This window comes from Nuphar pumila, chromosome 14, assembly GCF_984573655.1.
Source record: "Nuphar pumila chromosome 14, dmNupPumi1.hap1.1, whole genome shotgun sequence".
Taxonomy (NCBI): domain Eukaryota; kingdom Viridiplantae; phylum Streptophyta; class Magnoliopsida; order Nymphaeales; family Nymphaeaceae; genus Nuphar; species Nuphar pumila.
In genome coordinates, this window is record NC_143262.1 from 13,436,486 (window position 1) to 13,461,927 (window position 25,442).

Here is a 25,442-nt window from a genome sequence, read left to right on the forward strand (position 1 = left end):
AGAAAAGTAGACGTTTTTTTGCTATTTCTGTTTACGGAAAATTTCATGTAAGGGCTAATCTTTTGCCCTATTTTCAAATATGGGTCTCACTTTTCTGAAATTCGAAATATCAGTCATACCTTTTTTGAAAACAATCAAATAGGGCCTCAAGTCAACATATCTATCAATTATCATCTTGAAAAAGTGTAATCCTTTTTTGGTTTCTGACATTGACCTTTAAAATTTTAAAGAGTACTCATTCATCCCAGGGATCGAACCCAATTTTTTGGATATGGTATCGGATCTGGGTCTAATCGGATCTAATATAAGATTAACCATACTCAGACCCCATAAAAAACTATATGAACCAGACCTTGACCATACTTGATAAAATAATATTTTTATCATTTCTACATTAAAAAATCATAGGTCTTAATCGAAACTCGGGTTGAACTTAGGTCTAGTATAAATTTCAAAAACTATACTCGAATCCATGTATTAATCAGACCTTCGGTTAACCGGAGTCTTACTTGGGTCTTCTTATTTATCACCATACCCAGATCCTACAGGGTTTGGTCCAGGTTGGGTTCGAGTAAACCCAACCCGTTGACACCCCTAATCATCCTCCGTAAAAAAAGAAAAAGTAAAAGGTTATTATTATAATTTGATTTATAATTTAATCTGTATTAAATGTAGGCCATTGTTTGGTAATTTTTAAGGAAACATTGGAGATCATTTGAAATTTCAGAGACGTGAGGCCTATTTTATTAATTAAAGGCAAAGATTGGTTGAGAATTTTCCTTCTGTTTATTGCTCTCTCTAGAGAATTTCACAGTTAGTGACAGAGAAGCAACTAAAGAAGTATATATTTTTTTACTATTTCTGTTTATTGCTCTCTAGAGAGAGAGAGAGAGAGAGAGATGGATTTGGGGGAACTATGGGCGATCTTCGGGCCTGGGATAGCCGGAGCGGTCTTCGCGACGGGCTGGTGGTTCTGGGTCGACGCCGTCGTCTGCAGCTCCGTCAAGGTCTCCTTCGTTCACTACCTTCCCGGTTGGTACTATCGCTTTTGCTTGTTCTTCTTCTTCTTCTTCCCTTTTCTCCTTTTCCTTTTGGTAATTCGATTGCGAGTTTTCTCGATCACCCAAGAATTGGGTTGCGAGTTTCTGTTCCTGGTTTTTCTTATTCATATGTGAACGAACCACAGGAATATTCGCGTCTCTAGCGGCGTTGATGTTCAATGGGGTCCGACGAGACGAGATCGATTACTCCCCTTACGATGAGGGAGAATGGAGGTTGGCCCTCTCCCCCCCCCCCTTCTCTCTCAACTTCACTTACCATGCATCAATTGAGTAGGATTGAATAGTCCCCCTTTTCCTTTTTTGCCTATTTCCTCAATAATTCATGTTTGGGCTTGCAAATGGTAATTGGTGATGCGTTATTTTTGTGAGTCTTCTGTTTTTTTTTTCTTTGCTCTTTCTGATGGAACCGACATCTCTTTCATAATTTCGTAATTTTTATTGATATTTGCTTAATTCATGTTTGGAACTGGTAGAATGTCGCCGAATTAAGTTGGCGCTGTTTTTGTTTCATTTTCTTATGAATATGCTGTTAGTGGTTTAAGTTAATCAGTTGCCAATCCATGGAGATCGCCACGTTTGTATCTTAAGGGACTGAGTAAGCTGTATAATCGGGAAAGACAATATTCATTATTGTATATTAGTGAGAAGTATGCATATTCCATGCCTACGATGAGCAGATAATTACACAATAATTACTTTAGCCAAGATAGAGTTAACCTTGGGAGATTATAAGTTAAAATGTGTGTTGAACTGGGTGACAGCCATGAATTCGATGAATGTAATGTTGGTTGCTGTGATTAAAAATTTGGGGAACAACAGAACCGTTAAGAGTGCAGAAACTTATGGCACAGTTTGCTGCAATCAAAATATGAATCCCATTGACCTTTGTTTGTAAATGTTAAAACCAGAAGTAATTGGAGAGTGTTGTGATGATACTTTCACTATGGATCCCATAGACCTTTGTTGATAGATATTTACTGTTCCCATGATTTATGGAAGTTGGTTTGGATTAGAACGGATCAATGATGGGATTATGTTGTTCTTACCAAAAGATGAGAAATGGCTTAACATTATCTTCGCTGAGTTGTTGTCATTGAACATAATGGATTTAACCGAGGTTTAAGAATTAACAGGACATAAATTTTAGTGTCCAAGTTTTGGTATTGTAGGAACAAAGTTTATGAATTCTTAGGCAAGAGAAGCAGCAATTAGAGTAATACATACAGCATTGAACACAACATTAGCTGCAAGGTTGACTTTTGTTCTCATTTATTCTTCAGTAACTTATACCACTCACGCATCTCATTCCTCTTAGTTATTCCTTCCACTGCTTTGAGGTCAGTTAATTGTTCTTATCAACCTCCTCTTAATAGTAACCCCACAATTCCCTGGCCCTTACTTCATAATCTATTCATTGTGGGGAATATTCTCAGTTCCATCTTGTATGTCAGTCTTAACAATTCCAGCCTTTTCTTGGCAGTCGAGTAGAACTGAGATTGATCATGCAACTTGATATGAATGGCTAGGGTTTTGGGGATAGAGGACTCTCTAGAAAGGATGATTGGGATTAAAAATTTAAAAGTTCTTCAGAAGGGTTGTACAAGATCCTTTGATCACCTACAGCTGAGACTGGAGAAAGAATAACCTCATAGTCCTTGAGCCATGTGTGTTTCAAGTTTCAACATGGTACACGTGTGGCTCGATGGAATCAATTAGAAAACTGATGAGAGAAGATTCAACATTCATCTCCTGAGACTGTTTTGCAGCATCTTATAGTCATCTGCTGTTCCAATCCCTCATCACCGTTCACTGTAGGGGATAGATGATAAATATGTTATGAATGCCATCTGGCACTGCAAACCTCAAAATCCCTATCGCTTCCTAGTACTTAGTAGATCTGCTGCTGGTCAACTAACTCAATCCCGAACTTGTTTACTAGAGGTAACAGTGAGAAAGGAACTTGTGTAACAGATTAGGAAAACTAAAATATCTGTGGAGAGATTATGCTTATGCCTTTGACTCATCTAGCTTAGACTAGACTGCAATAACCCTGTAGTCTTTGACTGATGTGGACTGACTTGTGGAACACACTTGAACTTAATGTCATTGATGATAGAGTATAAGGCAGCTAAATCATTGGCAAAAAATAAACCAACATTTTCTTCATCTTAGAGACTGAGTTGGAAACTATCATGCTTTGTGTTACACCTAATTATGGTACAACCTGGTGTGACCATGATTATGGGAAGGATCAATTCCAAGGTTCCCATCTTCATTACAAACTGCTCATTGTTGGTCCTTTTTTATAAGTGCTCACTAGGATGAGGTGGGGCTGTAAATGACTAGATATCATACAAATCTATTTCAGATGACTCTGGTACATTATGTGGTAATGCTCTAGAGTGAAGCCTTTGAATCTTCCATGCCCTTTGATCATGCTCAGGTTGGCTTCCATCAGTAGATGAGCATCCAGCATTGCAGAAAGGCCCAGTTTTAATTTTCTAGGCTGAGCTGATTGGTTTCCTTTTCTAGTTGGAAATAAAAAAATATGTAGGCTTGGATTTACAAAAGATTGGTATCAGGGGTATGGCTGGTCATCCATCTTATCAATTTTGCAAAGGTGGTGTATGATAGGAAAGATAATTGCTTCTTCCCCTTGGATGCTATGGATTAACAATTTGCTATGGTAGTTGATCCCCCTTTCTTGCATGTTATTCTATATGAGTGTTTTTCAAGAGCAGCAGATGTTTTATAAACATTAGTAGGAGCATGATGTTTGTTGGAATATCATGTTTGATACAGAATGATGCTCTGAAGCCGCTCATGGAAATATCCTGTTTGATACCAGTATATGCTAATAAAACTTAGATAGCCATGGATTAAAATGAGAACATACATGATGGAGTATCTATTATTTGGCCTTTTCAATACATGATTTTTTTTGTTATCACGAATGTAAAGGCACTTATCTTGTAAGGGTAATTTAAGAAGTATGCTACTTTAGTATCTTTTGGATCTGCTATGCATTCCAGCTGTTTTTTTTTTTGGGCTTTTGATGCATATCATTAGGTTGCCTTTTGGATTTTCCATGTGAGAGACTACTTATTGTTCATCCTTTTCTCATTTGTTAGGCTTGATGAAAAGGAGTGGGCAATTTTTTGGGTTTAAGACTGCCTTTTGGTCCTCCTATGAATAATTAGTAAGTTGTGTGTCCTAGAGTCTTGAAACCTAAATTGTTATTGTTTGGTTATCCGGAAAGGCTATAAGCTATGTCACACTAACACTTCACTTAGCATGTGCATCCGTACCAACACGACACTCAGACACTTCACGGACACGACACAATACTTCATGGATGTAGTCAAACCAGTTTCTCACACAGTCAATTTTGTGTCATTAACTTTATCTATTTCCTATTATGATATAGTCAAACCAGTTTCTCACAGTCAATATTGTGTCATTGACTTTATCTATTTCCTCTTATGATATTTTTTACTTATTTTGTATGCATTTGAATTCTTTTTCTTTTAAAATTTGTCATCAATTACATTACATGTCAATTTCAACTTGGTTTCATTATTTGATGTTCCTAATTATAGTGATTTAGAAGTGTTGTTTTATACACACACATACATACATTTATTAGCATATCATACCAAGTGTATCTGCATTGTGTGCATTTCCCGCATCTGTATCCATGTGACATAGGCTATGAGTATGTGTATATGTTCACACTCAGTACTCTCAAGAGTCTAGTTTTGAGGTTTTCATCAGTAGGAAATTGAATCTAATGATAGTTTTTCAAAAATGATCTTCTTTGGTGTAAGTATCAAAAGAAAATTCAACCTCTTGGTGGTATTTGTGACACAAGAGTAGAGGCCTACCACATGGCTCACTTTTCAACTTTCATGTGTGGATGGCTGCCCTATGGAAAATGTTTTACGGTTACCTTCATTTTCCGGATTGTGATACAAACATTGTTGAATCATTGCTTGATAGGAGTTGGCAGCCTTTTATCTTTTGTGGTAGAAAATCTAGTCAAAATTGTGTATCTATGGTGGCAGTTTTATTTAATCTCTTTTACTTTTGGATGATGAAATCTCTCTTTCAAGAGGCTTTTCATGTTCGAAGGGCTCATCAAGTGAACCATTTGCTATGTGATAGCCATTGTTGCTGTTGGTCCCAATTTTGTCTTTGTGTCTTTTGAGCTTAACAAGACAAAAAGATGCTAGTACAGATCTGTGCAAGGAATGGCAGATAGGTTAGCATATGCAGGTGCATGGTAAGTCATTATATAAGGGGATATACAATCAAATGAGGTGAGAAGATATGCAATTGGAGTGTTCCCATATCCATGATGTAAAAAAGCTATGGGCCATACACCCGCCCAGGTCGCCCGAGTGGCAGCGGGCTTGGGGAGAAGGTGCTGACCCCTTCGTCCCAGGTTCAACTTCCACTGGGTGAGCGGGTGCCTTTAACTTGTGGCCTCCGTAAGGGCTTGGGTGTCAGTGACCCCTCACCCGAGGTTTACCTTGCAGAAGGGCATGCCCATTAAGTTACCCCGTTCTCGGCAAGGGTTACTCGTCAAAAAAAAAGAAGAAGCTATGGGCCTTTATCATGTCTGGTACTTTGAGATGTCCGGAACTGTAACTTATTTCATCAAAAGTTATCCTTTCAACTGCAAGCATTTCAAGCAGTGCCAGTGCCTCTTTTTGGTTGGATGCAGTGGGTGCATTTGCAGCCTGGTCTCCATGGGGAGAGATGTTAGGCTCTAACCTCAGGATGGAGGACTATGACGGAGATGAATGGTTCATTTCATTTCTCCAATATAGAATTTAGTAAACCCTAAACCCTGGCTGTGCACCCTTGAGGTTTATCCCATTAGGTGATCGGATAGCCATGATCTCTTGATGTTTGGCGCTCTTTTGACAGGGATAGGTGGTACAAAGTGGTTGAGGGATTTTGTTTAGAGGTTCCAATCCAAAAAATTCAAATGAAGCTATAGGTGATATAATGTTAATGTTTGCATCCTCAAGTATGGATTTTAGACAGTTACCGCCCCTTAAATCTGGTGACTTTTAAGGTTTTTGCTCTGGAATAACCATCTCTTGCTTATGTCAAAAGATATGTTTTTATCTCCAGTAATTCAAAGCTTTACTTGCTAGAGCCTAACATGGGTCTGCTTGATACATATATTCTCTTAAAAGATATGTTTTACGTCCAGCCTAAAACTGTCTTTATCAGTCTATCAATCTTGCAACCTGATCTATTTGATGCTTTGTTCTAGTTGTACCTACCCTATGAGATGCCATTGAGCTCATCTACCTATATAAGTATGAGAACTATTACTTAATTTGTATGATTTTTGGGCAATATTATTAATCTCTCACCTCCAAGGAATCGCTTTCAGCTTTTCCTGCTTACTAGGTCTGGATTTCATTGTTGCATTGTTCCCTAGGGATGACCACCATCTCGTCATTTTCAAAAGTTGCATTTCTATCCTCCCATTCTTTTCTTTTCTTCCTTAGCTGCCTGCTAGATGCAACCTCTTTTACCCTAGCTTGGCTTTTTTTGCTTTTTAAAAGGGAGGAAAGAGTAGTGTTGAAATTTGTAGTTCAAGATGATATTATACCTGGTCTCATGAATAGATTAATATTCTCCTAGGCATTTGGAGTGTCTGATCATTTTCATGCAAATGATTCAGGTAGAGAGCCTTACTCTCATTTATCTAGATTGTGGGAAAGATAGAGGGAAACCCAGTGTGAGTCTCCAAGACAGATCACGGTCACCTGCATTTCAGCTTTCTATCTACCTTTCCATGCAATTTAATTGAAGCTATCAAATTTATAGCTTTCCTAACATCTCGGTTATATGACGATTCAGAGACACTGTTTCTAACTTGTAAATGCACCAGGGTTTTCCTCACTTCGCCGAGGGTTCCTCGTTATAAAAAAGAAAAAAAAACTTGTAAATGCATTTGCATGGCCATGTTTATTATCTTTTGATGGTCAAATTTCCTGGTCATAATTCTGGCTAATGCATCTGAACATTTATTAGGGTTCTGGCTTGCTGATCATTTTCTCAAACTCAAAGTTGGTGCTTCCAGTGCAAAATTTTAGATAAACCCTCTTCTTGATGTTTTGTGTTCCTGGAAACTGAGGAGCCCATTTTGCTGTCCTCAAAGCTGTCACTGTAGACTACATTTTCTGTTATCTGGAGGCATTGTATCATCTGCTGTCGTGATCAACATTTTATCACACGTTGGAAAAGAATAACCTAGTGGACTCTCAAGGAATTCTGGATTCCATCTCCCAGTAATGGAAAAAGTGAGAGAAGCTTTCAATAGATTAGTAAGATTCATTATTATAACATCAACTCCTTTTCATATTATGACTAGCGCTTTAGGAAGGATCAAAATGTCTATGGTATTTATCTCACTAGGAAAGAATAAAATTCCACTAAATAGATTTTTGACGAAAATAAGTTTTTCCATGGAGCTAACAAGAAATCAGCTGACTTTTTTAACTTGTTTCTGCTTGGTTCTGCAGAGTGAAACTTTGGCTTTTCTTTGCATATCTGGTGTCATTCGTCTCATTAGCCGCTTCTGTTGGCCTGCTGATACAAGATGCACTGACAAGTTCAGGTCCTTCAGCTTGGACGGGAACGGCAGGTGTTTTGCAGTGTGTGTCTGTATTAATCAGGTACGTGCAACATCAACTTTTGACTTTCAAAAGTCATGGGGTTTTAGGTAGGATTGCTAAACAAGCAGAATAGCTGAACTCAGATCCTTTATGCTCAGATCCTGCTTGGGTTCGGCTCATTTGGCTCGGACTAGTGGAACAAAGAATACGGGTTCAGCTCATCTTAGGAACGCAAGTTAGATGATCTCAGCTTGAGCTGACTATTTTGAAAATAAAAAATAATACAAGAGCTGCTTGTGGCTTGGCTTGCTGAACTCATTTGAGAAGCTCTCTTCATTTATTCAGCCTAGTTCTAGGTGACAACTTAGAGCAGGGGTGCAAACAGGTCGGATGTGGGTTGGATAATGCCAGGTCAATTTGAGTCTGAAATACAAATAGTAGGTCTGAATCTGAATCATATCTAATAAGGTAGGGTTGAATCTGGATCTGCAGTACATGTGATGATATCGGGTCGTAAAAAAAAGATTAAGAACAAGCTTTTAGTTAAACAAGTTTTTACATAAAAAATTCAATTGGTCATATATTGATTCGAATTTGATCCAACATAAAATACTGTTTCGAATCCAAAAATAACCTGGGTAAGCAAATTAGAATCTGATTTGAATCGCATTTGAATCTTGTTTCAACATTCTTAATCTGGAAATAATGTCGGATTTGGATCAAATATGTAACTATATCTGATCTGTTTGCACACCTTCCTGAAGCCAACTTTCTCCGAGTCCAAATCCCATTTCTCCTCCAGACCAGGGTCTGTGGCTTGGTCCATCTTAGTTGGTGTGTAGTTGGTTTAATTTCTTGCTACTCTTTGTCTGTCCATAAGTAATCTTGCAACCTCTTCTGTTGATGATCTTATATCTATCATTTTGTTTACAGTGGCTTGATTTACTGGACTTCACGCTCCGAGTGATTTCATGGGATCAGGATTCTAAGTGGTAAATTGCGGAATGTGCTCCCAGTCTCACAGCTATCTGCCATGCATGTAATGCTTATTGCCTTAGTGTGCTTCTGTCATCTTGGTCTGGCAGTCTGTAATTAGATCTACTTTCTAACCTTGGTTCTGTTAAAATGTAATCATACGCTGATTCGGAGAACGTCGTCCAGCTGAACGTGTTGCATCAATTGGTATCAAAAGTTAAATGCTCAATTAAGCAAGTTCATGTGAGTTTGCTTGATCGTGGTTACTGGAAGCTTCTTAAAACCTCGAAAGCTCACTTGATAAGCAGGTGCCACACCCCTTTTTCATGCTTCAAAATTTTATGAGAAATTTGCTCTGCTAAAATGGAAAACTTGCTTCTCCCAATATGAAAATGATTTTTTTTATAGAGAAAGATGGGGTTAGGCAGACCCCTATTAGTTATACAACCATACCATTGGGATTCGAACTTGCAATGTCCCAACACATGACGTGCACTAACTGCTCCTGCCAGACAAGCGGAGACCCCGTTGGTCAATATGAAAATAAAATTTGTTAACGTTGTAAATGTTTTCTCATGTTAAACGAACTGTAATTTTTTTATTTATGTTACATAAAAATTTTGCACACAAAGTTAATATTCGAAAAAATGACTGTACTGTCCTTGCAAAATGGTGTGTTTCCTGAAGTGCCTACCAATTTGCCGAAACACCCCGTATATCCAAAATCTTTGATTTTCAACTTTTTAGGATATGTTTGCCCTTCTTCAAATATGGTATAAATGTCACATAATTTTTGTGAATGTTCTCTAAAATATGTGAACTTACTTTAAATAAACACTTTGGATGTACGCCTCGTCCTTCGCAAATAATATTTGCGAATGTCATCCAAAATGTGCGAATTTGCGAATGTCATCCAAAATGTGCGAACCTTTTTTAACTAGTATGTCTGCAAATACAGTACGATATCTATAAATAATATTTGTAAATGTTTTCAAAATGTGTGAACCTCCTTTAACTAAATAGTTTATATATACGTTCTCAAATATAATACGACATTCACAAATAATTTGTGTAAATGTTTCAAAAATGTGTGAACCTCTAACTAAATATAATTAGGATGTGAATGCCCTGACCTTCGTGTGTCGATGTCGTCACATATTTGTGGATGTTCACATAATGATTCACAAACATCCTCTATATATGCAGAACTTCTTATCTTATTTGCGGGTGTGTCAAACATTTGCTCATTCGACATGAGATTCACAATTTTTCTCATGATTTTATTACAAATATCTTCCTCCTTTTACGAATGTTTGTGCAAGCATTAAATACGATTTTTCGTTTCTTTAAAAGGGATGGTTCATATTTTAGAGTTATTTTTGCATAAACTAGGGTTTTCTGTGGTCCTCAACGTTTTCTTCGACAAAAAATTTTTGGTGATTTTTTAGTGACTATTTTTTAGCAGAATTCTGTGGTGACTATTTTTTTGGCAAAATTATCCAACGCTATTATCTACTCTCATTTGTGTGGCAGCACTTCATCATGTACTTTTTGAGCATTCAGGACATCATCAACTGTGAGATATTCTAATAAGTACATCTTTAATTGTTGAATAAGTTATTTTTTAAATTTTTTAGTATGAATCAGTTATTTTTTGAAACATTGACATGAATCAATTATTTTATGAAAGAATTGTATGATTCTTAAGTTATCTTTGCATGTTCAATAGCCTATTCTATTTTTTTTTAATTTCATTTTCATGTGTCTTTTTTTCTCGCTTTGTTTTCTTAATTTGGCATGCATTCATTTTCATGTGGTTGTTTATCTGATGTGGTAATGAGATTTACACTACAAAAAATTTATATTTAGTATATTTTTTTCCCTTGATCATTACATTTATTGAATATAGTTCTTTCTGAAAGTCACTGATGGATTCTGAACATTTTTATGCTTATGAGTTTGTACTTTTGTATAGAACCCCTTATGGAAAAATTCACAATAGATGCTATCTTGTCCCTTTTTTTGTGCTTTCAATTTCATCACTATGGCCATATATTTTGTTACAAAGTGTAATTTTTCTATGAAACCTTAATAACTACTCTTGTTTCTTTGTGAATGGTTCATGTCTGTTCATTTTGCATGATTTTAATATTTTAATATAAAGAGCTGGTGCCTACTTTAGTTTTTTTTATTTCAATATTATTAATTCTCTCTTAACAATGAACTCTCTGAGTTTTTTCTTTAATATATAACAAGATCACCAACTTACTGGTTATAATTCGTGTCAAACAGAAAGACAAAGAATATTGTTAGTTGATATGAACATAAATTTTATATGGATTACCAATTTTTTATTTTGTTTTTGTATAAAATTCTTTATTTATTTATTATAAAATGATGAGTAAAGATACTATCATGGAGATAACAACACCTATTGATGGAACAAAGAAATTATTCTCTAGTTGATATGTCCTAACATGGAGTGTAGAGGAGGTTTGACATATGGATAGAGAGGGAACGTGCTCCATGGCAAAAAGTATAGGTATTCGACATATTTCGCAATAAATGCAGCATCAATAAGCAGAATCTCAAAAATCTACGCTCAAATAAGATGCAGCTAACGCCTTCAGTGGCACCAAGAACAACTACTGAAGTTACTGAAACAAAAGAAAAGGTTGACGAGTTTGTGGCCAAAATCATGTCTTCCATCTCAAAAGCATCTAAGGAGGGGATTCATCTGCACAGTTAGTAGTGAAGAAGTTGAAGGAGTCATTGATTGAGTCTGAGGTTATTGCTAACCTCAATGCCCAACTAGAGAAAGCAAGAGATGTGGCCACCTGCAGTGACAGTGGTGAGATGAAGGGCAAGAGTGTGGACACCGTGAGGGTGGGAAGGGCAGAGAAGAAGGAGAGTGAGGGTCCTTTTACACACGAGGAACTTTAGTAAAAGGAGGAGGTTGGGGTGGAGAGCGCAGGAGGATCCTCATGGGCCTGATGTGGAGACATAAGAAAAGGATCTTCAAGAGTCTGGGGAGATGAAAGATCATCTGTTGGAGGATCAAGTGTATGCTCCGAGGAAGAGATTGCAACGACAAACAAGTCTAGTACTTGTGGACAAATAAATTTTTTATTTGTTATTGTGTGCAATATTTTTGTAATCAATTTCAATGTTATATTTAATCATTCATTAAATTATCACATATATGGGTTTGTATTGATTTTTGTAATTCAATCTTTAAAATGTTATATGCGTGTGTGAATCATGTACGTAAGATCACTATTTTACCAATGGGGCCCCCGCTTGTCTGGTAAGAGTAGCTAGTGCATATCGCCTTGTGTTAGGATATTATAGATTCAAAACCCAATGGTATATTTGTATAACCCAGCTTGGATTTAAAAAAAAGATCACTATTTTGGATAAAAAATTAATTAATTAATTTATAATATATGTGTGTAGTATGTTTTTAGGATAACTAGTTTGAATATAGACATATATTTATTAAATTATCATATAAGTGTATGCAAAACATGTTTGTAAGATAACTAGTTTGATTTTTGCAATTCAATCTTTAAAATGTTAGGTGTGTAAAGCATGTTTCTAAAATAAAATAATTTGATTCTTTTAATTCAATCTTTAAAATGTTATATATATGTGTGTTTGTATGTAAAACATGTTTATAAGACAACTAGTTTTAAGATTGCAACTCATTGATTAATTTGGGTGTGAATTTGAGTGAGTTTGAATTTCAAATGCATTTTATATTGTAGATTTTAAATTTTAAACAAAATTTGAATTATGAGTTTAGATTTGAATTGTAATTATGAATATGAACTCAAATTCGTTTTTGACTTTATATTTGATTTTGGGTTATGAGTTTAGATTTTCATATGAAAATTGAATTTAAATTTGTATTTTAATTTAGAATTTAAATTTTAATTTTGAAATTGAGTTTGAATTTCAAATTGAATTATTTGCTTAGATTATAATTAATTATAAAGTTACATTTGAATTTAAATTTAAATTGTAAGTTTGAATTTGAATTTTAGTTTAGAATTTTAAATTTGCATTTAAAATTGAATTATGACTTTAAATTTAAATTTGCATAGCTTTTAAATTAAGAATTTGAGTTTAAACTTGAGTTTGAATTGGGATTATGAGTTTGGATTTAAATTTTAATTATGTGTTTGACTTTGAATTTGAATACTAAATTTTAAAATTTGAATTTAAATTTAAGTTGAGTGGGTTTATGTTTGATTTCTTAATTTTAATTTTTATATTTAAAATTGAATTATAAATCTGAGTTTGGATTTGATTTTAATTATCGATGTAGATTATAATTTGAGGTTCAAGTTGGAATTAAATTATGAGTTTGAATTTGAAATTAAAACTAAATTTTATAAAACAAATTTCTATAATACAAACTTTGTACTTTAAAGAACTTCTACTTAAATTTGAATTTTGAATTTTATTCTTTAAATTTAGACTTTTAACTAATTTGAGTTTGAATTTGAATTGCAAATGAATTTTATATTGTGAATTTTAGACTTCAAACAAAATTTGAATTGCGAGTTTAGATTTGAATTGTAATTATAGGTTTCAATTAGAATTTAAATGATGAATATGGGTTCAAATTTGTTTTTGAATTTCTATTTGATTTTGGGTTATGAGTTTAGCTTTCATATGAAACTCAAATTTAAGTTTGTATTGTGTATGGATTTGGATTTAAACTCAAATTTGAATTATGAATTGGATGTACATTTGAATTTCAATTATGTACCTGGTCTTAAATTTGAAATATAAATTTATATCAAATTTTAATTTTAAGTTCTATGTTTTTCTAGAAATTTAAATATATTTATAATTTGAATTAATAGTTTGTATTTGAAATTAAATTGTAATTTGATTTTTAGGTTTATAATATTATAATTGATTTGGGTTTTCCTATGAATTTAATTTAAATTGTTTTTTAATTTGATTATGAAGCATGCTTATAATATCGAAATTCAATGACTAATTTGTAATATATGTGTTGAATTTGGGTGTTATATTCAATAATTAAATTACCATATTTGACTGATTTCATGCAAATTTTATTGTGATTGTAGGATCCACAACCTCAAGACTCGAAGGATCTAACAAGCCTTATGCATCAGTTATACTAGTTTCAAGCACATGAGTGATTCTCAACACTATCTGAGCAAGTGAATGACTTGTTGAATTAAATACATTTTAAAAAATTCTTGGAGCTCACACTATAGAAAATGAATCATACTCTCGTACATTCTGTCGTGTAGTTCTAAAATCTGGCAACCAACATATTTAAGTCCTCTAATATTGAGTTGACCATCACCTTAGAAGATGTGATACACATCAATAGACTAAAGTATCATGGAGAGCCAATGAATGTATCTCGGTTTGAAAATTTCAAGAATCAATGTCAAGTTTTATTGGAGGCACCCTAAGATGCATTCGAAAATGAAATGTTGAAGTTGTTATGGTTGAGGACTAAATATCACAACAACAAGGTGAGGAGAATGAAGGAAACGTTAGCTTATGTTGGAAAGAAGGTCGATCATAGGGTAGATAAAGAGTTGAGAACATTTTTGCTTTACTTCTTTGACACCTATGTATTCTTTGATACTGGTGCGAAGTTGATTCATGCATCATATGTGCAATTGGTGCAAGACCTATATCACATCAATGAATATGCATAAGGAGCAACTTCATTTGCATAACTGTATGCATGTTTGAGTCAAGTGAGGTGTGAAAGAAAAAACTTGGTCGTCATGTTGGTGTTGTTGAAAGTATGAATATTGATTTGATTGATATAAAAACATGATTTTGTTATCTTTATGTACTAATTTGTATATTAATGCATGTATTGATCATTGCAAGTTTGGATGGGGAGCACATATCTATTAGAAGGCCCCTTGGACGTAACCTCGTTTCTCAATTTTCATGTATTGCTATGTGAAGTAGGTCACACGTTGGAGAAAACTTAGACTTTGAGGAAGAGGAGAATGATGGAAGAGAGATGTATCCTCAGTTGAAAATGTCCCTTTTGCAGTGCAAAGTTGCACATGCTAACAAAAGTACATGTAAGTATATGTGAAAGAAGTGATTATATTTTTATAAATAATGTAATATAGGACTCTAATCATGAATGAAACTTCATTCTTTAGGTAATGTGGTGCCCTTACACAGACTTTGATATGAAGGATGATCTGGTTGTGCAAACCATGAACTTTGTGAGAAAGGACATTTGGTTACACAATATGAATAAAGTTGAATGTCAAATGGTCAACCGAGTGATCTAACAGTTTGGGTATGCTCAACAACAACTCCATCACGCTCTCGTAGTTATCAAAAGTGTCTAAGCCAGTTTGAAAAATTGGTCCAACGATTACCCCAACATGTGCAAATAAAAAAATATTCTAAAAAGGTCAAGAATCGATGAATTTTGGATGTGGGGATTTATGAAGCATGTCATTTTGCAAGGACAGTACAATCATTTTTCTATTAATATTTTTGGTAGACATAATTAAAATTCATTTTAAGCAAACATGTTTTAACCATATTTTCATGTCAATTTCGACTCTTTTTATTGTTGATTCTTACTGGCTTCAGGCATCCAAGCATTTATCAAACATTTGCCTTTCACCTCATGCTTCATGCATCACATCTTACACTCAATACTTTTACAACTATTGGATTTATGGATGTGAATGGGTTAGATTTTATCTAATATCTGACTTAACCCAACTTTATTTAGTCAGATTTATAAAGTCAAACCATGTTTGATTGCGATAGTTGGGGGTTCGGGGACAGCGCCCCCGAATTTTTTTTTTTTTGAGATAAAATAAAAAATGGCTACAATTATTAATAAAAATCTATTTCATATGGACAAATCAAACTATTTGCTGCAGTCAGGGCTGGGCTAGGACTGGACTGGGCTACAAAAATGGATAAAAATCTATTTCATATGGAATCAGGGTTGGGCTAGGACTAGGCTTTTAAAAAAAAAAACAAAAAAAATTAACTGTTTCGGGAGGCAGGACTGGGCTACAGCCCAGTCCTGCCCCCCCTAGCTACGCCCTTGGATGTTAGGGCTCCTTTCTTTGCTTCTTTTTCATGGGGTGGGGTGTTTGTTTGATGACAGAAGAAAACCACTTCTCTCACTTGCAAGCTCATTGGTATAAAAACCCCAAGTTCCTCTTACCAACCAGAAAGTACACCAACTTCAACTTAGTGGCATGGAACGTGCAGCCATGGGTTTCGAACTTGTGACGTCCATTCAGTTTAGATGTTAGGGCTTATGGAATACCAAAGTTTCACATTTCGGAGTTACAGATGCCATGGTTAATAATCACCAGCTTCTTCTAAAGATATTATAGAATTGCCATCTTAAAAGATGAAAGTTTACAGGATTCATTTTTTTTTTAGAGTAAAGCAAATGGGAGGAAAGGACCTAAACGCTGCACACTGATCCAGGTTAAGTCAGAACCATGCCATACCATAGGAAAATGTCTACCTGAATAACAAGGTTAATCGATTCCAAAACTGAGCTTTTATCCCTGAGAAACCTACAGGAAATCAGATTTATAGATGAAAATGATTGCATGAGTAATATTACAAAATGTATTTTCATATATTTTGGTTCAGTCATCACACATACGGGCGCGCATACACACACATATATACATAATATAGGAATAGTATTTAGTTATCTTGTTAACATCATTTTGGTAGGAGCTGTCAGTGCATGTCTCCTTGTGGTGGGACGTTGCAGGTTCAAAACCCAGTGGTACGTTGAATAATAACTGGTGAGGGTCTGCCTAACCCCAGCTTGCCTTTCAAAAGAAAAACATACTTGCAGGCTTTACTTGCTTAATCTAACCCTATATGATTTATTTAGTAAAAAAACAGGCTTGAAACTAGGTCTTTTTAGCGTAAAATCTCTCCTTTTTTTTTCAATCATGAAATTTCAGTGGAGTCATTGATTTTTTTGAAGCTCTTGAAGAATCTCTTGGCACATTGCAATCACATGATCCAAACTATTTTTCTTATTAAATACACTAGGCAAGTCATATGTGTGAGTGACCCAAGAAGGCTCCACCTTCCTAATTAGAGGCAATTATGCTTTGTCATCTGACATGGGATGACCATGAGTTGAAAGCCACCCACCGGGGGAGGGAAGCAGATCAGGTCATGCTGAACATGAGTGTTTTTGCTTATGGCGACATCGTAGCCGTCTGTTTGCATTCTGGATGAATGCCACGTGGTTTTGTTGACTTTTGAGCTTTTTAAAATGCAAATCGGATGGCCACGATGTCGGCATGAGCAAAAACCCTCATGTTCAGCATGACCTGATCTGCTTCCCCAAGGGAGGGGGGATCTCTTGCCGTAAGGTCGAAGCTGGGTGTACTCTCTTGTGGACTGATAGGTGCCTCAACCAACCTTAGGCCGCCTACCAATGTATGGCTGGTGATGGGGCCCTCCCCTTGTTCTAGCCAAATAAAAAAGTCACATTCATCCTCACAGGGGTTTGGCATAGTGTTGTTAAAAGCTAAAAAGCAAGTGAAGAGTTAGCCCTCCTTAGAGCGAGGCATAGGCTTCAAAGCTTAAAAAGTGCACGCTTCACACACAATTATTCAAAATACATTTTTTTTTTATAAAAAGTGAAATTATGGCAATGATTTAAAATACAATTTTTTTTTTAAAAGTAAAATTATGACATTGGAAAATAATAACATGAACATTTTCATCAGAATTGTGCCTAACCAACAAGTTAAGAGCAAGTTGGTCGTAGAGGTACTTCCGGTGTCGCTGCAACATGAGCTTTGGGTCATCAACGGGCCTAAAATCAAGGTCTAACCCTCTCGAATTTAAATTGGAGGGAGTTGAAGAAGAGGGAGTGGTAGGATTCGATTGCAAATTATTCGTGGTGATTTCAAATTCGCTTACTTTGTTGATTTTTCTTTTGATCCGCGCAGGGGGATAGAGTCGAGCCGGAAGATCAGCCTGCTCCGAAAGAGAAACTACGTCAGCAAGAGCGTGAACAGCTTGCTGAAAAGCGAAGGCGTGATTTGGTTGGTTTTCATTCTTGATAGTACCTTGTTTCACTTGAAAAGATCCTTAGCCGTTTGCTTACCACTATCTTCTTCATCCTTGTTTTGCCAGACACTTCGGGCAAGAGTTACTGCAAAGACTGAAGAGAAGAAGGTGGAATTGATTTTCCTCCGCTGGGCTGAGCACCATAAGAAACTGTGCAATTTTTTAAGGTATCTGGTTTAATTTCTTTTATCTTGCTTGTACTGCTTATGTGGTTTTCTTAGTTTTGATCCCAGGTGGTTGACCTGTTTCCAGCTTTGCTTTCTTCACTATTATTTTCACCCTTGTCATTTTCTTATAGCTTCTTGTTTTATCTTGTTTTGCTTTGCTTCAGGTTATTTTTATTTTTGGTCCAAAGTGTCCATATTCACAATTTTATTCAGAACAAAGATAAGTTTCTGTTCATGTGCATGATGACGTTAGCTTCTAAGAATCAGAAGCTGCACCAATTGCAGACTTACGTAGTCTTGCCAAGTTTGTTTTTCTGTCTTCTCGTGTAGTGTTTAACATGTTTATGTCTCTCTGATATGTAGAACAAAAGCGGAACCTCCGATCTTTTACATGCCAAACAAACCATTGGAAGATGATGCAACCCTGATTGAGCAGCGAAAAGAAAAGGTAGGATTTCTATTGTGCTTCCTGTCTTCAGATGAACTTATGTTGAACGCATAAAGTTGAAAGATTATATCAAATCGACGATGGTGGCCGCTTCTGGAGAATAAAAATGATTGCATGTTGATAGGATGGTTTAAGCAGCTTCTTATTCTCTTATCCGCTTTAAAATTTCAGGACTTTCTTCTATGGAAAACGACTCGAAGGGAAGAACTATCTGAGTATCAGAAACAAATTACCGAGAACTATCTTGCAAATGTAGAAGCAAAGGTTGAGAGATGGCAAAATGCTAGGAATGCCCGGAAGGCAAATAATATAGCAAATCTGCAGGAGGAAATGGATCAAGAGCTGGAGACGCACAGACAGGCCCATGGACCTAAGACATCTAAAATCCCGCATGGTGATGATAATGAAGAAGATGTGGAGGACGATGTGGGAGAAGATGATATGATGGATGATGTGCTCATGGTTGATGACAATGGCATTAGGAGGGTCAACGATGAAGCAAAAACAGAAACTGGTAAGATCAGTCCTAGTCCAGAGGATAAGAACTAGTGGTTTTCAAACAATAGATTTTTTTTTTCTTTTTGAAAATTCTAGTTGTTTGTATTTGATGAAAGAATTCTAGATGATTTTTTCTTTTCCTTTCTAGAGTGATATCATGCTATTGCTTGTGTAAGAGTGGTTTCAAACTGGAGATCCTAGTGCATCAAACGCACCCTGAGCAAATTGTTTGTTTGGATGCCAAGAATTCTCTTGCAAATTCTGAACCAAAACCCTTATTATTTATTAAGGTGCCATTGCTCAGTGATTACCAACGGGAGGCTCTGCTTGTCTGGTAGGAGCAGCTAGTGCACGGCACCTTGTGTTGGGACGTTGCAGGTTCAAAACCCAATGGTATTGTTGTATAACTAATAAGGGTCTGCCCATTTGCCTTTCAAAAACAAAAAAAGTGTGACGAGTGATTGGGGGCGTTCTCGAAATGTCACCTATTTTGAGAATACCATGATATAATTGCGCTATTAACTCCTATTGGTGTAATATTAATGTTTTTATATAATTTCATATGTCTAATGTTTTTCATTCTATTTTTGTATATTTTCTTAGAAAGTTTTAAAAGTAAACATGCCAATATTTTTCCTGTGAAAAACAATTCTTGTTAAAATATCGTGAGATTATCCCTTGAGAAAATCTCTTAACCTGAGATTGTGACTATGGTAGACCAATCAAACGATTCTCATCCAAGTTCCATCGATCTACCGGGCACTCAATGTGTCTGACCTGGATTGGGTGTCTGATCAACCCAAATCCATGCTAAAGGAGTCGAGTCTGAAAAAGCAAATCTGGACAATGGGACTGGGTCTGGGAACATATTTGCCGACCAGCCAGATACAAGTATAAAATCAGTTTGTTTATAATGTATTAGATCAATATACGGCTGGACCCATATGAGTTATGACACACCCAAAACCCATATCAGTTATCGGATCTGACTCTACGCATGTGTTTTCTATGAAAAGAGATACATGCTGCAGAAAAAACTTCCCTATATTCGATTGGCTGGTTGACTTGATCTATAGGGACGTCAAAGGTTTGGATTCAGGTCGGGTATGCAATTGAATTGCAATGATACTCGAAGTCTTGACCTCCCAAATAAGAAACAAAAGACTAACCACTATACCATAGTTACCAAGAAACAGAATGGATACAAGAAGCAATGCATGAAGCGAAAGTCAGAAGCAGTATGAAGCTGGGAGCGAGATATGATTGTAAAGCGTTTATGCAAGTACATAAAAAATAAACATAGAAAACAATGTGAAGTTCGAGCATAAGCAAATAAGAAATGATGTAAATACAAACATAAAATAATATAAAACCAATATGCAAGCTTTTTATAAAAATTTGTAATTTTCTAATATGAAAACGTAAGAAGTGGGAGAAGTGAGAAGAAGCGAGGGGAAAACATTATACAAGCTAAAGAAAATTGATATGAAAAATAAAGAGAAAGCGGGATTTTTACTAAAAAAATCAAGTTTCTCATATTTCATATTTCAGAAGCAGGTTTTACAAAGTTTCCCTTCTTTTTATGGAAACAATGAGTTTTTCACTTTTGAAGCAAGCTTCTGGTAACTTTGCACTATACCAAATAACTTGTTAAAACTTTTATATTGATTAAGTTTAAATTCCATACAGCCAATCAACCCGACAATGAACCAACCTGTTGATAGCCCAAACTTTGAAAATCATATATGGTCCAGTTCGGTTTCTCATTTGACCCAAATCTAATTAGCTATTGTCATGTGTGTAGTGGTGTGCATCGGGCCAGCCCGGCCTGGACCGGGCCCATTTAGAGCTTAGCCCACCAGACTTTAAGTGTGGCTCGGCCTGGAGATGGCCTGACCTGTTTACTAACTGGCTGAGTTTTGACCCTGTTCTTAACGGGCTCTGGTTTGAAGAGCAGCCCATGGCCTGACCCATTGACCCAACGGGCCAATGTGAAGCGGGCCGGATCCGGTTCAGTCTGACCCAAACTCATTTGTAAATAATAATAATTAACAAGTTCTCAACTTTTCATGCACCCAATTAATTATCTTTCTAGTTTTCATAAAATTAAAGTAACTAATTAGGTAAATAGAAATAGTGTTGGATTGGGTACCCGGTCCGCCCATGATGGGCGAGATCCAGACCTGGCCCACATTTGAGGAGGGAGCGGTTTGCACCACCCACCTCCCCATTTTCTCTGTTATTCCTCATTTGCGTAAAAAATAGGAAGAACTGAGAGTAAAAAATCGAGAGAAACAGGGAGAGATAGAGAGATCTTGTGCACAGTGAGTGCACATTTTCAAAAGGAAGAAAAAGAAGACGGCGAGGCCATCTTCATGGTGATAGTACTTCGTGGGGCATTTGGATTCATGGATTCGTCGTTCTCTCCGAGTGAGGGCACACATTTGTTGAGCAAGATGAGCATCAATGATTGTTTCTACACTTCCGCTTCAAAGAGGTATGAAATACAAACCCTCTTCTTAGATTTATACGTATTAATCCATGTATACGTAGGATTATTTCCTTCATTGGTATCAGAGCAACAATTTTTTTATGCCATTTTGTTTGTGGGTGTATCCCTCGTGTGCACGTGGTTGGAACCACACGCATGTGCGTCCATGGCGAACGCACGCGGCGGGGCCGCCATACAATAATAAAAAAAATTTGTTTTGACCGTGCGACAATGGCTGCATGGCCAAGGCGAGGGATCGACCGGTTGTAGAGCTCGGGCCAGGCTCGACATCCGACCAAGCCCAGCGGCTAGGCCGCAGGCCTGACCTTTGGCCAGGCGGGCCACTGCAGCGCAGACCGCAGGCCCAGCCTCCGGCCAGGCCTAACAGCTAGACCACAGGCCTGGCCTTCGGCCAGGCGGGCCACTATAGCACAGGCCGCAAGCCTGACCTCTGACCAGACCCTCTGCAGCAGAGCCACATGCCCTATTTTGATTTTGGGGTTGGATCTTGGCATTCAGCCAGGGTCCATGTGGGCAGAGGCCCATGGCTTGCGGCTGGTGCCACAAGCCATTTTTTTTTTGTTGAGCCCCGATTGGGCCGGGGATACCTGGACACGGTCTAGGGTAATTATTTTTTTGTTTTTTTGTTTCAATACATATAGATATGAACATCAATGTGAATGAATGTGATGTGATCATGTTTTTTTTTTGAGGAGTTTGAAGTACTTTGGAAGTACTTACTCCATGAGTTAATATTTTAATTTATACAGTTATAATACAGTTTAGATGAATATAATAATCTTAGGAAAAGTGAGAGATGATTGTGAACGTAGTGAGCTTTCAATTCAATGCCCTAAGAGAAATTATATATTATCTAATCATGTGATTATGACTGCATATAGATGTGCTAGTGATTAGATCACAACATGCATGAATAACATAGTTGCACATTTTATCTTTATTAGAACATGGTTGCGCTAAGCAAATCCATAATAGACTTAGAACGAATTGAGAAACTGAACGATGATAACTATGATATATGGCATAAGAAGATTCAGTTTACACTAGAGGAGGCTGAGGTCTTGGAGGCTCTCAACCATATTGTAGAACGGCCTGAAATTGGTAATGGGGCACAATCTCATAGGGACATGGAAACCTATGAGAAATGAAAGTGCATGAATATTGTTGCATGTGTCACTATATTATGTTTAATGCATGATGACATCATATGCCAATATGAGCATTCTAAGACTGCTCAACAGATGTGGATGACCCTTAAAGATAAGTTTGGGGGAACATCAACTACAAAGCTTAGAAGGTTGACCATCAGGTTTGATTCCTACAGAATGTCCCCTCAGCACACTATGAGCCAACATATCAGGGAGATGACAAATATGATAAGAGAGCTCAATAGTGTAGGACATATCCTTATAGATGAACAACAGGTCTAGGTTGTGATTCGCTCTCTACCACACAGTTGAGAGCATATGAAAATTAATATGACCCATAACGAGAGTATTAAGACTCTCGATGATATTTTTCGTTATGTAGAGCTAGAAAATGACCGACTTGAAGTGACTCAACCATCTAGCATAAGGGCATATGTGGCAGAAAGCTCGAAGAGGCCAAAATCTTTTAAAAAGAAATTTTATGGACCAAAGAAGTTCAAGAAGGGTGACAAGAAGGGACAAGACAAAGAGCAAGAAAAGAAGCCTTATCAGTGCTCTGGGAAGCGTGGTAGCAGAAAAAATAAGGCGAATGCAAAATGCTTTAAGTGTGGCAATTTGGGTCACTATGCTCGTAAATGTCATGAGCAGAAGAAGGTACATTCTTTTATAACTCCTAATTTATGTGCAAATATTTGTAGTTGTGCACTAATTATTGAATCTAATCCTATGTGGATTTTAGACTCAGGAGCCATCGACCATGTGACCAAAGACCGCATAAACTTCATCGAATACAGGAATATGCCATATGGTTTGAAGTGGTTGTTCCTGGAGAACAACACTAAAGCAGAAGTCAAAGGGATCGGGACCTGCAAATTGGATTTGCGAGAAGGACAATCTTTATTATTATATGATGTTCTGCATGTTCTAGAGATTCGACAAAATTTGCTTTCAGTTTCTGCTTTGTCTATGTTAAACTATAAACTTGTGTTTGGAGATGTCAATGTTGACATCCTTTGTAGACAAACTTTAGTTGCTTCTGGTTTCTATGTGTTGAATACAAAACTTAAAAGTTTGAATGTTAGTGATGAATGTTTTTCTCTTGTTTTAATTGCTAATAATATGAATGTGGATGTATCTATATGGCATGCTCAACTTGGACATATAGGGCAAAAGAGAATTGATAGGCTCACATGAGAGGGTCTTTTGAGATCCTATACGAAGATTGAAATGCCTATATGTGAGCATTGTCTCACTGAAAAAGTGACTCGATTGCCTTTTGGAAAGGCAGTTAGAGCAACCTATCCTCTTCAATTAATTCATTCTGATATTTGTGGGCCAATGAATGTGTCAACGAGGCATGGAGCCTCTTATTTCATTACTTTCATTGATGATTATACACGATTTAACCATGTGTATTTAATTTTACATAAATCTGAAGCATTGGATTGTTTTAGATCCTTTATGAACGTGGTAGAGAATCAACTTGATCGTAGGATCAAGCCTTTGAGAACAGATCGTGAACATGAATATATATTTGAACAATTCAAGAAATTGTGTGATAATAAATGGATAGATAGACAATTGACTCCTCCTCAAACTCCGCAACAAAATGATATTGCAGAAAGGAGGAATAAGACTCTCTTAGAGATGGTCAGGTCCATGATGACGCAGACAAATTTACCCATTTCCTTTTGGGGTGATTGTTTGTTGACTGCAGCCCATGTATTAAATCGTGTACCCACTAAATCTATTTCTTTAACTCTCTATGAATTATGGAAAGGCAGCAAGCCTGATTTGACTTATTTCAGACTTTGAGGGTCTGCTGCATATGTCCATAATCTTTCTCATCAACATGAAAAATTAGGTCCTAGGGGAAAGAAGTGTATCTTTATAATATACTGTGAACATTCAAAAAGATATGTATTCTTAGGAGAGAATACAGATGAAAGTATTTCTGAGATAGATTCTAGAGATGCCACATTTATTGAGAGTGATTTTCTTAAAAGATGAGAGATAGAGCGTAACTTTCAGTTCTATGAATTAGATGATTCAGATCAGTCGAAAGAGATTAATCATCATGTTTTAGAGACATAAGAGGATGTGTCTATACCACTATTGGATAGTGGGAGTAACACTCAAGTGGATATCGACTTTAATGAAGATCTGGCAACTCAAAAGAGTTCAAGTAAAAGAATTCCTTGCCGAAGATTCTATATCAAAGGGGAAGCCTTTGTGGTCATGCCTCAAGATGATAAGATACCTAAGAGTCTTAGAGATGCTCTATCTTGTTCTAAAAGGGATGAATGACGCAAGGCAATGGAAGAGAAAATAAAATCCATGGCATCTGATGAGGTCTGAGATCTTGTTAATCTTCCAAAAGAAAGAAAACCTATTAGGAGCAAATGAGTTCTCAATATTAAGAGGAATGCTGATGGATTTATCGATCGATACAAAACACGTTTGGTTGCTAAAGGATATACACAGATGGCAAGGATAGACTATGATGAGATATTCTTTCTTATGGTCAAATTGACCTTTATTCGCCTTTAGTTAACCATAATGTCACATATGGATTTAGAATTATATTAAATGGACATTAAGACTACATTCCTAAATGAAAAACTGAATGAAGAAATATACATGAAACAATCCAAGGGGTTTGTTACTGTTGGATTTGATCACAAAGTATGCAAGCTCAAACGATCCATTTATGGATTGAAGCAGTCATCCAAACACTGGTATTTAAGGTTTCAAGAGACCATCATGAGCAATGACTTTGCTATGATTGATGAGGACCACTGTGTTTATCTTAAGCGACAAAGTCCAAAATTTATAATTCTAACTCTATATGTAGATGATACTTTATTGGCTAGTAATC

At 36.3% G+C, this 25,442-nt stretch overlaps 2 protein-coding genes across 2 annotated transcripts; both read left to right on the forward strand.

The window, feature by feature from the left end:
* Positions 1-769: 769 nt before the first annotated feature.
* On the forward strand, positions 770-8,906 carry LOC149816429 (uncharacterized). The gene is made up of 4 exons (XM_089987142.1): positions 770-1,032; positions 1,187-1,274; positions 7,610-7,762; positions 8,636-8,906. Exons 1-4 carry the CDS (start codon positions 900-902, stop codon positions 8,667-8,669), a joined length of 408 nt encoding a protein of 135 aa, XP_089843268.1. The 5' UTR covers positions 770-899; the 3' UTR covers positions 8,670-8,906.
* Positions 8,907-18,349: 9,443 nt separating this feature from the next.
* Positions 18,350-18,955, forward strand: LOC149816430 (uncharacterized). The gene is made up of 2 exons (XM_089986890.1): positions 18,350-18,406; positions 18,578-18,955. Exons 1-2 carry the CDS (start codon positions 18,350-18,352, stop codon positions 18,953-18,955), a joined length of 435 nt encoding a protein of 144 aa, XP_089843016.1.
* The last annotated feature ends 6,487 nt before the right edge of the window (positions 18,956-25,442 follow it).

Coding starts and splice junctions, on each gene's coding strand:
- LOC149816429 (XM_089987142.1), top strand. CDS start 900: ATGGATTTGGGGGAACTATGGGCGATCTTCGGGCCTGGGATAGCCGGA. Junction 1,033..1,186: donor CTTCGTTCACTACCTTCCCG/GTTGGTACTATC, acceptor AACGAACCACAG/GAATATTCGCGTCTCTAGCG. Junction 1,275..7,609: donor TACGATGAGGGAGAATGGAG/GTTGGCCCTCTC, acceptor TTGGTTCTGCAG/AGTGAAACTTTGGCTTTTCT.
- LOC149816430 (XM_089986890.1), top strand. CDS start 18,350: ATGCCAAACAAACCATTGGAAGATGATGCAACCCTGATTGAGCAGCGA. Junction 18,407..18,577: donor TTGAGCAGCGAAAAGAAAAG/GTAGGATTTCTA, acceptor TTAAAATTTCAG/GACTTTCTTCTATGGAAAAC.